Source organism: Elephantulus edwardii, unplaced genomic scaffold (genome assembly GCF_000299155.1).
Source record: "Elephantulus edwardii isolate Elephantulus edwardi_28Jun2011 unplaced genomic scaffold, EleEdw1.0 scaffold00021, whole genome shotgun sequence".
NCBI lineage: Eukaryota > Metazoa > Chordata > Mammalia > Macroscelidea > Macroscelididae > Elephantulus > Elephantulus edwardii.
The window spans coordinates 11,314,404-11,327,781 of NW_006399771.1; the positions used below are offsets into that span (position 1 = coordinate 11,314,404).

At 39.1% G+C, this 13,378-nt stretch overlaps 1 protein-coding gene across 1 annotated transcript in view; it reads left to right on the forward strand.

Annotated features, from left to right (window-relative positions):
• PPFIA2 (protein tyrosine phosphatase, receptor type, f polypeptide (PTPRF), interacting protein (liprin), alpha 2) overlaps window positions 1–13,378 on the forward strand; it is a 778,898-nt gene that overhangs the window by 131,517 nt on the left and 634,003 nt on the right. The window contains exon 3 of the mRNA XM_006882537.1: window positions 8,721–8,774. Coding sequence (XP_006882599.1) covers window positions 8,721–8,774 — 54 coding nt within the window. The remainder of the gene's footprint in view (window positions 1–8,720; window positions 8,775–13,378) is intronic.

Consider the following 13,378-nt stretch of genomic DNA (forward strand, 5'->3'; position numbering starts at 1 on the left):
TCTATGTGAAAAGACAAGACAGTGACGGGTAAGGTCTAATGGTGATTGATTTTATGAAACATGATGCATGAAAATGATTGTATGAAACACAGCATAAATGCAAAATAGTGTGAAATACAATGTATACCAAAATTTTTAAACAAAGCAATAAAAAAAGGAAAAGAAAAAAAAAGAAGCTTAGTACTTTTCAAACAATGATTTTTATCTTTGTTTATTGAATCCTAATAAGCATCGTGTTTTTCAGGATGAAAATAATAACTCTGAGAGATACTTCAAATTCTCATATTCTTCTTTTATACAACTCTGGTAGCATAGTATGTAGGGAGGTTTGCTGCTAACCCAAAGCCTCTGATGGCTCAAATTCACTAGTTGTTCCACAGGAGAAAGAGGGCAATCTCCTCCTAGGTGATAGATTGCATGTGAAAACTTAGCTATACGTCAGTTACAAATAGATGGCAATGAATATGAGATGAAGAAAAAGTAGGGCTTTCAACCTCTGCTTTTAATGGCATACAGTGAAGAACATACAATTACTCCTTATACTTCCACTATTCAGTATTGGTCAAAGGAAAATCCCTTGACCCTTGGAGGGAGGGCAGAGTGGGCTGGCAAAAAAATCAAGTACATTCCTGCAGTAGGTTGTGAAGTTTATTTTAAACCTATGTTGATTTGATCCCCATATTGTGTGCTTCTGTGAATGTCATTTTGCTAGAGCTCTGAAGCTAGTGTCACCTCTCTCTATCTGGAACTCACCTTTTAAAAGCCTTTGAGCTTCAATACAGAACCAGCTTTGGCCTATCAGCTTCCCCTTCCAGAAGCACAGCTTTCCAAAGTTAAAAATGAACTCAGTATACACAGCTTTTGTGAAAGACTTGATAATAGCTTCAGATAAGCATTTCAGACCTGGAAGAAGAGGAACTGAATTTATTATTTACATTCTGTTCTAACAAATAGAATTATTATAGGTTTAATAGACCAAAGTTCATTTTTCCTTCTGTAGTTGGTTAGATGGATCTTAGCTCTAAGCAGGGAATATCAGAGGAATGTATATCTGTGTTTCATTGACTATGCAAAGGCATTTGACTGTGTGGACCTTAACAAACTGTGGCTGACTCTGAAAAGAATGGGAATCCCAGAACACTTGATCCTGCTAATGTGAAACCTATACTTGGACCAAGAGGCAGTTGTCAGAACAGAGCAAGGAAACATTGCATGGTTCAAAATTGGGAAGGGTGTACACCAGGGATGTGTCCTATCTCCATACCTTTTCAGCCTATATGCAGAACAGATTATCCGGGAGGCTGGGCTTTATGAGGAGAAATATGGGTCAAGATTGGTGGAAGATCCATCAACAATCTGCGTTATACAGATGACACAACCCTGCTTGCTAAAACTGAGGAGGATCTGAAGCATTTGCTGCAGAGGGTCAAGGACTGCAGCCTCCAGTATGGATTGAGGCTCAATGTCAAGAAGACAAAGATTCTCACAACTGGACCAATTGGCAGCATCGGGATGGATGGTGAAGAGATTGAGATTGTTCACAGCTCTAGTCTGCTTGCATCCACAGTCAACACTCTTGGCACCAGTAGCCAGGAAAAAAACAATGTATTGGGATGGGCAAGTCTGCTGTTAGGGACCTCTCCAAAGTACTGAAGAGCAATGGTGTCCCTCTGGAGACTAAGGTGCATCTGATACAGGCCATGGTCTTTTCTGTCACTTGTTATGCATCAGAGAGTTGCACAATAACTAAGAAGGCTAGAAGGAGAATTGATGCCTTTGAGCTGTGGTGCTGGAGAAGAGTATTGAGGGTACCATGGACTGCTAAGAAAACAAACAGATTCATCCTGGAAAGGGTTAAACTGGGCAGCTCCTTGAAGGCAAGGATTCTGAGGCTCTGTCTAATATACTTTGGACATTTTGTAAGGAGAAACCGGTCCTTGGAGAGGGACATCATGCTAGGGAGGGTGGAGGGACAGTGCAGGAGGGGAAGACCCTCTATGAGGTGGATTGATTCAGTGGCTGGGGTAATCGGGATGGGTGTGTCAGAGGCAGTGCGATTGGCACAGGACAGAGCAGTTTAGGGCTGTTGTACATAGGGTCGCTATGAGTCACAAGCGACTCAACGGCATATAACAACAACAACAACAAGTTAGTAACAATCATATACCAGTAGATCATGAATGAATCATAAATAAGACCAGTTCTTAACAGTGTGTTTATGCATTTAAGTAAAATTTGTAGATGAGTCAGAAATTGTGTCTACAATTCTTGTTTAGCTATATAGTCTTATTTTAGTCATAAAAAGAGGCCCTAGTGACGTAGTGTGTGCTCTGTGGGACTGCTGAATGAAAGGTTAATGGTTGCTATCTACCAGCTGTTGCTGAGAAAAAGATGGGTAATCTCCTTCAGTAATGACTTACAGCCTTGGAAATATCATAGAGGATGGATAAGGGTCAAAACTGACTAGGACCTGATTCTTTGGCTATGGGATTTCATTAATGTTGAAACCATTTTTTTATCATTTTGTTATTGGTTAAAAAAGAAGACTTGAAAATATCACTCACAAGCAAAATCCTGCTGAATATTGTCTAAAAATATCTGGCACAGTACATCAACAGAGAAATTCCAGCAATACAAGCTGGATTTAGAAGAAGTCGTGGCACTGGAGACATTATCGCAAGGAGTACCAGAGGAATGCTTAACTGTGTTTCATTGACTATGCAAAGCCATTTGACTATGTGGATCACAACAAATTGTGGCTAATCTTGAAATAATGAAAATCCCATGACATTTGATTATGCTTATGCGAAACCTATACCTGGACCACAACACTGTGTGGTTCAAAATCAGGAAAAAGTGTATCTGGGATGCATACTGCCTCCATACCTTTTCATCTATATGTGGAACATTTGGAAAGCAGGTTTTTATGAGGAGGAATGTGGTATCAAGATTAGAGGACTCATCAACAATCTGTGAAATGCAGATGACAAACTTGCATGTTGAGACTGAAGAGGACCTGAAGCACTTGCTGCAGAAAGTCAAGAACTATATTCTTCAAGATGAACTGAAGCTCAACATCAAGGTGAAAAAGATTCTCGCCACTGGGTCAGTTGTCAGCACCGTGGTAAATGGTGAAGAGATTGAAATTGTTAACAGCTTCAGCTTGCTTGTGTCTACAATCAATACTCTTCACCAACAGTTAGGAAAACAAATGATGAATTGTCCTGGAAAAATCTACTGTCATGTACCCCTCTGTAGTACAACAATGAGGAGTAAAAATGTTAGTCTCAATCAGGAAAAGCCAGTTCCATACAGCAACCAAACAATTTGATAGCACCCTCACTGGTGGAAGATCACAGGATTAGGGGAAGGTGATACGTCTCATGTATCACAGAAGCCAGAGCAGTGCATATACATAAGTATTATGATAGGCCTCACAAGACTCTCTATCTTGCCATAGTCCTTGGATGCACTCAGGGCATTCTGTGACATTTAAGTCAGTCTGTGGTTTAGCCCCGCTTATGTCCCCAGTAGTCAGGGACCTCTCAAAATTCTTGAGGAGCAATGATGTCAGGTCGAGGGGTAAGGTGTGTTTAATTTAGGCCATTGCCTTTTCAATCTCTTGCTATGCATCTGAGAGCTGGACAATGACTAAAGGAGACAGAAGATGCCCATGATCTGTGGTGTTGGGGAAGAGTGTTGAAGATCCCATGGACTGCCCAAAGAACAAATGATATGTTGGACAAAGTGCAGCCAGAGTGCTTTTTGGAGCAAAAGACAATGAAGCTTCATCTCACATAACTTAGGTGTGTAGCTAGGAGAGGTTATTCCTTGGAGAAGAACATCATGCTTAGGAAGGTACACAGGCAGCATCAGTTCTAGCTTGATAGCACACAATGAAAAGAACAAGTATATAAAACCATGAGTTTTTGGAGTCACACAAACATGTTTTATGTCTTTCACTAATAACTGTATGATACTAAGTTTTATAAACTATATGTTTTTGTTGTTGTTATGTGACATCTAGTTGCCTGTGACTCATAGCGAACCTATGTACAACAGCCCTATACCATGTTCTACCCTTGCCAATCTTATTGTCTCCGATACACCTATCCCCATTAGCCCAGTGACTGAACCAACCCATCTTGTTCAGGGTCTTCCTCCCCTGAATTGTCCCTCCACCCTCCAAAGCATGACATCCCTCTCCAAGGACTGGTCCCACCTCGCAACATGTCCAAAGTATGTCAGATGGAGCTTCAGAATCCTTGTCTCTAAGGAGCAGCCTTGCTTTACCCTCTCCAGGATGAACTTGTTTGTTCTCCTAGCAGTCCATGGTATACTCAACACTCTTCTCCAGCACCACAGCTCAGAGACATCAACTCTCCTGTCATCATCCCTAGTCATTATTCAGCTCTCTGATGCATAGAAAGTAATTGAAAAGACCATGGCCTGTATCAGGCGCACTTTAGTCTCCAGACTGACATTGTTGATGTTCATTAATTTGGAAAGGTCTCTAACAGCACACTCCCCCAGTGCAATTTGTCTCTTAATTTTCTGTCTGTTGACACCAAGAGTGTTGATTGTAGAACCAAGCAAACTGAAGCTGTCGGCAATCTCAATCTCTTCACCATCTATCATGATACTGCCAATCAGCCCAGTGGTGAGAATCTTTGTTTTCTTGATGTTGAGCTGCAATCCATATTGAAGGCTGCAGTCTTTGACCTTCTGCAGCAAGCACTTCAGGTCTTCCTCAGTTTCAGCAAGCAGAGTTGTGTCAACTGCATAACGCAGGTTGTTGATGTCCATTCCTGATGCCACACTTCTCCTCATAGGTCCTAGCCGCCCAGATAATCTGTTCTGCATATAGACTGAAAAGATATGGAGATAGGACACATCCTTGACACATACTCTCCAAATTTTGATCCATACAGTGTTTCTTTGTTCTGACAACTGTCTCTTGGTCAACGTATAGATTTCTCATAAGCACAATCAAGTGTTCCAGGGTTGCCATTCTTCTCAGAGTAAGCCATAGTTTGTTGTGATCCACACAATCAAATGCCATTGCATAGTCAATGAAACACAAATAGACATTCCTCTGATACTCTCTGCTTTCAGCCAAGATTCATTTGACATTAGCTGTAATAGCTCTAGTAGGACAACCTCTTCTAAATCCAGCCTGCACTTAGGCAGTTCCCTGTTGATGTGCCGTTCCAGTTATTTTTGGATAATCTTCAGCAGAATCTTGCTTTTGATAATTTCCACACTGTCAAATATTCTTAAATTATTAAAGAAACAATTTTAGAAGTTTGATATAACAACAAAGTATAAACACATATAGTTAAAGTTAAAATTGCTAGTATTTTTAGCTTTTATATCTAAATGTTGACTGGCATACTCCTTTTACTTTTTAAGCCCTTTTTTTGTTGTAGGAGCCCTGGAGGCATATTCATTATGTAATTGATTACTAAATAAAAAGTCAACAGTTCAAACACACAAGATAATCTACATTATAATGATGTAACAGTGTGCTTCCATAATGATTGTGGTGCTAGAAACACTATGACACAGTTCTACTTTGTCTTATAAATTCATTCTGAGAATCAGTTCAACGGCAATGGGTCTGATTCTTTGTTTGCTGTATAAAATTATATTTTAAAAAAACAAGACCAATCTATTTGTCAAGGATCATACATATAATTAGTAAGATAGTATACTTAACAGTTATCAAAAGTTGATTCAATTTTGGTTATCATTTGAGAGTTACAGATAAATGCATATGCTCGCAAGTCCTCAAAGAATGTATTTAATTCATCTATTAATTTTGCACTTCATATGAATTCATGCGCACTTATATTCAGGATTCACATCTGAATGTCTTTTTGCATCAAGTAGTAAGCCACATATAAATTGGGTCTCTGTCCAAGTAGGACACTCTTTTTCAACTTGTACTCAAAATAGAACATGAGCTCAAGATGCTGTTTTACAACTGAATGAATAAAAGGAATAAGACTATACATCTGCACAGCATAAATACAGAGCCATAAATACATAATTTGTCTTTTGTTCATTTTGTTAAAAACTAGATACTAAGGGTTTTTTTTTTCACATTCATCCTCTACATTCTTTTCTTGATTTGTCTTCAGACCCTGACTACTGTGTCAGTTTAAAGTTAAAATAAAGTGAAATTGAAATAACATCTTTTTCATAGAAAGAATTCTCATGATGGAACTTTGAAAAGGTGGTATTTTTCTTGTGGTTACTTCACGATTTATGATCCTTAGTTAAATATTTGTAAAGATATCATTATCCATTAGGATTCTCTTCAAAGTCAGCTGCTTCAGATGGGAACTTTGGATCACACGATCCCTTCTCCCTTCTTACCACGGCTTTATTATTTCTTTCACAGATTCATGTCAGCCCATATTGTATCATCAACTGTTGTCAAGTCAATTCCAACTCCTAGCAACCAATTCACCTGGTTTCTGAAGTTGTAAATCTGAGAATGTTCCTCACTCTGCTGAGGAGAAGCTGGTAGACTCAAAGGACCCAGCTTTTGGTTAACAATGCAACATTTATGTTTCTGTGTTGCAAGAATGCATCCATACTGTGCTGAATCCTGTTAAAAAAAACCCCAGGGTAATAATAATGTAGTTAAATCTAAACTGAATGAGTGGCATAAGTCCTTTGATTTATATCAAGATGTTGTCTTGTTTCTCTAATTACAGCAATTTATTTCAATTTTAATTGAAATTTCTTTCATTTTGGCTCTTACAATAACTACAATTCTCCAGAATGCTTTATATCTATCCATTAAACTGGACACTAAAAGTTAAGAATCAATCAGGGCCACCAGAAAAAGCTTTTCTAATAAAAAATGCGACAAAGCTTTTACCTACTAGAATTGATGTAGAATCTCAGCTCACTAAGTGTTTCTTAAGTTAGGATAAAGTGTGAAGTGAATTAAATCAGATACAAACATCTGAAATTAAGAATTTTAATTTAAAATCTACCATTCTAGCTTTTCTTTAAAAATTCATATCGCTCATAAACAAACTGCCAGACACCAAGACTGATAGAAGTTATACTGTAGTTGTCTCTGTACATGGGGTACATAATTTTTCATTGCCTATGCGAAGCCATGTGGCTGTGTGGATGATAACAAACTGTGGCTGACTCTGAGAAGAATGGGAATCCCAGAACACTTGATCATGCTAATGAGAAACTTACACTTGAACCAAGAGACAGTCGTCAGAACAGAGTAAGGAACAGAGCGTGGTTCAAAATTAGGAAGGGCATAGCCAGGGATGTGTCCTGTCTCCATACCTTTTCAACCTGTAGGCAGAACAGATCATCCGGGAGGCTGGGCTCTATGAGGAGAAATGCGTCATCAAGATTGGTGGAAGATCTATTAACAATCTGCGTTATGCAGATGACACAACCTTGCTTGCCGAAACTGAGGAGGGCCTGAAGCACTTGCTGCAGAGGGTCAAGGACTGCAGCCTTCAGTATGGACTGAGGCTCAATGTCAAGAAGACAAAGATTCTCACCACTGGACCAAATGGCAGCATCAGGATGGATGGTGAAGATATTGAGATTGCTCACAGCTTTAGACTGCTTGGCTCCACAATCAACACTCTTGGAACCAGCAGCCAGGAAATTAAGATGTATTGCGATGGGGAAGTCTGCTGTTAGGGACCTCTCTAAAGTCCTCAAGAGCAACAGTGTGTCTCTAGAGACTGAGGTGTGTTTGGTACAGGCCATGGTCTTTGCAATCCCTTGTTATGCATCAGAGAGCTGGACAATGATGACAATGACCAGGAAGGATTAGGAGAATTGAGGCTTTTCAGCTTTGGTGTTGGAGAAGAGTGCTGTGGGTACCATGGACTGCTAAGAAAACAAACAGATTCATCTTGGAGAGGGTTAAATTGGGCTGCTCTTTGGAGAGAAGGATTCTGAAACGTCATCTGACATACTTTGGTCATGTCCTGAGGAGGGACTGGTCCTTGGAGAAGGACATCATGCTTGGAAGGGTGGAGGGCAGATGCAGGAAGGGAAGGCCCTCTGGGGGATGGATTGATTCAGTGATGGGGTAATTGGGATGAGTGTGTCAGAGACAATGAGATTGGCACAGGACAGAGCAGAGTTTAGAGCTGTTGTACATTGGGTCGCTATGAGTCGCAAGCAACTCGACGGCACATAACAACAGCATAGTATCTGTTTACTTATTTGTCAGACCTTTGACCTGTAGTTACTGAGTTAAAATTTGAAATTTATTTTTTTAAAGGAGTAGCTATCCCGGTTATATCTCCTTCCATTTTCCTATTCATAACATGATGATTAATCTTAAGAAAATTAAGCTTTTATGTTTCCATGGGATTAGCATTCTTGAAAAAAATATTTTGAAGCATTTTTTAATGAAATGTTCTTTTTATGTTTTGAAGTCATCTCAGCTTAAAGTCTGCTTTCCCAGTTAATTTTCTTGCATATTTTAAATATTATTAATCTGTTGATATTTGTTCTTTTCCCAGCATGTTTAGTGATGGTGATCTTCAGCTTTTTAGAGACATGTACTATTTCTTATGTATCATTATGTTTTGTAAGATCTAAAAATAATAGTTAAAATCCCCTAACTTGCAGCTAAGAATATACTACATTGTAAGATTAGAGAATTTTCCATGGTTTAAGTAGCATTTTATAATTCACATTTTTCTTCTTTTTAGGATATTGAATCCTTAGCAGGAGGTTTGGCTGGTTCTAAGGGGGCTGATCCACCGGTAAGTTAGATCCTTATTAAATTGTTGACTGTTGATAAATAGAATTTAATACTCACCTGATCACTATTTACTTGTACACTATTTTTCATATGTAGGTACTATTTTGAAACAAAGCTATTTCACTAACTAATACAAAAGTGTAATATTCATTTGAGGTATGATTTGGTGTTTTATAAAGTTAATAAACTCACAAAATTCATCTCTATTACTGGCACTAAAAATACAAGCTTCAGTAGAATATATTAATGTTTTGTGCCTTATTAATTGGTTAAAAAACAGGTTAAAATGCTTAAGAATTTGAGCATTTAGTATTTTCAGTAAGAGTTTATAATTTGGAACACAAAGCATTTTCTAGTTACTGAGAAAAACTATGTCTGTGATTTCAACATTATTGATTCTTGATACTATATTTTCTTAATAACCTAAGATAACTGTAGAAAATTAGAAAGAAAATATTCTGACATTTTAAGATTATCATGTCTTATTATCTAAGAAGACATTGATATTGTAGAATACTATTGTTCTTACTGTGATGATATCTGATTTCAAAACATTGAATAAGATGATTTTTTTTTACTTCATACTGAAAGTGCAAACATGAGTTCTTGGTATATTTCTAAAGTAGGAAAACAGATTCAAACAAGTTCATCTTTGCAATGCTTGCTTTTAACTTAGCATTGTGAGATTTACTGAGAGAACACATAACCTATGACTATTTTGTGTTGTTGTTACACTTTACATGATGATCATCTTTAAGCATAAGAGAAAACTCTAAATTCAGGATATTTGACTAACTATGAACCCATGTGTTGCCTCTTAAATAACAGCAAAGTGTTAAAAAGATAAATTGTCTTTTGTATCTCTTCCATCTTCCATGTGTCTTATAAAATTTTCTAAGCATCTTCAAGTTGTTTCTGTTTTAAAGCAAAGCAATATAGTCACCACTATTTCATTTCTCTATTTCTTTTCATTGTCTGAATTTATGTGTGAAAAATGTGTTGGCTTCCAGTCTTCTTATATTTATTTACTAAACCTATTATATTGCAGTATAAGGAAAAATTAAATGTAAGTCTACCCAGCAAGTATATTGCGGTAAGATTTATGGCTAGCTCTATACTTGTGCATTGTAGGTGACTGCTTATGTGATGTCTTTTCAGCCTACTGCCTAGTACAAAGCTTGTTTGCAGAATTCAGCTTTTATTAGAAGAGTAAATTTATTTCCTTCAGCATATCTATCTCCCTTATTTTTGTACTGATTTCTGAAATAATTTTGCAGTTAGGCATCAGTTGGTTTTTAAAGGATTTTATTATCTGTGTTCAAAACAAAACAAGACTCCTGTCACACATAGAGTTATATAATTTTTACCTATTGCTTACATCTGAAAATAAATAATTGTATCCTTTTAGGAAAGCATGCTTCCAAAAATAGGACATTAAGTGATAATGAGACCTCCTTATTAAAACAAAAATAAAAAAAACATTCTATTTAAGAAAAAAAAACAAGAACAAACTCTTGCCAACAAGAACAACAAAATTTATGCAGAAATGAGACATTGCACTCTGAAGGCAAACAACTTCATTCACAACAATTATAAGTAAACAGGCATTGAATATGTTCTTGTTAGGCGTCGTTGATTCAATTTTGACACAAAGCAACCCCATATGACTAAGTAGAAATGCATCATAGGATTTTCTCAAACAACTCATTACTCTTAAGTTGAAACTGACTCAAAGGTGACCCTCTCACAGGTTTTTAGAGGCAGTACATTTCATAGAAGGAGGCTGCCTATCTTTCTCCTGTGGAAAAGCTGGTGTATTTGAATCCTGTTCCTTTGGGTTGGAAGCACACCTCCTTATCCATTAGGCCACCAGAGCTCCATTGTTAGGATTTTCAAGTTGTAATATTTACAGAAGTAGATCTTCTCTTTCTCCCATGAAACTGCTGGATTGATTCAAACTGTCAACTCAAACACCTAAATATCTATATGTTGTTGTTATGTGCCTTCGAGTCATTAGTGACTTATAGCGACCCTGTGTACAACAGCCCTAAACCCTTCTCTATCCTTTGCCAATCGCATTGCCCCTGACACAACCATTCCGATTACCCCAGTCACTGAATCAATCCACCTCATAGAGGGTCTTCCCCTCCTGCGCTGTCCCTCTACACCACCCAGCATGATGGTCCCTCTCTAAAGACCTGTCTCTCCTTACAACATGTCCAAAGTATGTCAGACGAAGCCCCAGAATCCTTGTCTCCAAGGAGCAGCCTGGTTTAACCCTCTCTAAGGTGAATCTGTTTGTTTTCTTGGCAGTCCATGGTACATTCAATACCCTTCTACAGCACCACAGCTCAAAGGCATCAATTCTTCTTCTATCCTCCCTAGCCATTGTCCAACTCTCTGATGCATAACAAGCGATTGCAAATACCATGACCTGTATCAGGCGCACCTTAGTCTCCAGAGAGACGCTGTTGCTCCTGAGTACGTTAGAGAGGTCCCTAACAGCAGACTTTTCCATAGCAATACTTTTTTGATTTCCTGGCTACTGGTGCCAAGAGTGTTGACTGTGGAGCCGAGCAAACTGAAGCTGTGAAAACTCTCAATCTCTTCGTCATCCATCCTGACACTGCCAATTGGTCTATATATGTTGTTGTTGTGGTTGTTATGTGCCATCGAGTCATTTCCGACTCATAGCGACCCTATGCACAACAGCTCCAAACCCTGCCTTATCCTGCGCCAACCACACCGCCTCCGACACACCCATCCCGATTACCCCAGTCACCGAATCAATCCATCTCATAGAGGGTCTTCCCCTCCTGCACTGTCCCTCCACCCTCCCAAGCATTATGTCCCTCTCCAAGGACCCGTCCCTCCTGGCAACTTGTCCAAAATATGTCGGACGAAGCCCCAGAATCCTTGCCTCCAAGGAGCAGCTTGGTTTAATCCTCTCCAAGATGGATCTGTTTGTTTTCCTGGCAGTCCAGGGTACATTCAGTACCCTTCTCCAGCACCACAGCTCAAAAGCATCCACTCTCCTTCTGTCCTCCCTAGTCATTGTCCAACTCTCTGATGCATAACAAGCGATTGCAAATACCATGACCTGTATCAGGCGCACCTTAGTCTCCAGAGAGACGCTGTTGCTCCTGAGTACGTTTGAGAGGTCCCTAACGGCAGACTTTCCCATCGCGATACGCTTTTTGATTTTCTGACTGCTGGTACCAAGAGTGTTAACTGTGGAGCCGAGCAAAGTGAAGCTGTGAACACTCTCAATCTCTTCATCATCCATCCTGACGCTGCCAATTGGTCCAGTGGCGAGAATCTTTGTCTTCTTGACGTTGAGCCTCAGTCCATACTGAAGGCTGCAGTCCTTGACCCTTCGCAGCAGTGCATGAGGTCCTCCTCAGTTTCAGCAAGCAAGGTTGTGTCATCTGCATAACGGAGATTGTTGATAGATCTTCCACCAATCCTGATGCCACAATTCTCCTCATAGAGCCCAGCCTCTCGGATAATCTGCTCTGCATACATGTTGAAAAGGTATGGAGACAGGATGCATCCCTGGCGTACACCCTTCCCTATTTTGAACCATGCAGTGTTACCCTGCTCTGTTCTGACAACAACTGCCTCTTGGTCCAAGTATATGTTTCGTATTAGCACAATTAAATGTTCTGGGATTCCCATTCTTCTCAGAGTCAGCCACAGTTTGTTATGATCCACACAGTCAAATGCCTTTGCATAATCAATGAAACACAGATAGACATTCTTCTGGTATTCCCTGCTTTCAGCCAAGATCCATCTAACATCAGCAACGATATCCCTAGTACCACGACCCCTTCTAAACCCAGCCTGGACTTCCGGCAGTTCTCTGCTGATGTGCTGTTCTAATCGTTTTTGGATGATCTTCAGCAGAATCTTGCTTGCATGTGAAATCAATGACACTGTTCTGTAGTTTAAAATATATACATACACGCTCTGATAGCTTACTTGGAAGGAGTTATGCTGCCAACTCAAAGGCATACAGTTCACATTTGCCAGCTGCTCTGTAGGAGAAGGATGGACGTTCTCCAATTTATAGCCTCTGTAAACTTACTGGAGGGTTACCAGTGAGCCAGTCTGTTCTTACTTGATGGCATATAACAACAATAAAAAAGTAATGACATGTAGTATTATTATTACTGGTGGCCTAAAAGTAAGGAACTATGCTGCCAGTTTGAAGACATGCGGTTTTAGATGGACAATTTTCTCCCCTGTGACTTACTGCCTCTGAAAACCCACTGAAGGACCATCTATGAGTCAATTCCAAATTAATAGTACATAATAACTATATATGCATATAGACACAGAAATATTACAACATTCCCTTTCATCAAATGTATTTTGATTTCTAGTTCCACCCTCCATGAAGTTTCTGAGGTTGTAAATATTAAGAGAATTGCCTACACATTTTTCTATCTTATTGTGATAAGGAAATTGAACTATCAACTTTAAATTAGAGGTACAACACATAACACCCTATGCCACCATATTATGGTATCACCTTTCTATCTCTGTAAACTTCACCATTCTACCACTCTTTTTCTCTGCCACTCTGTCTCTCTGTCTCTCGCT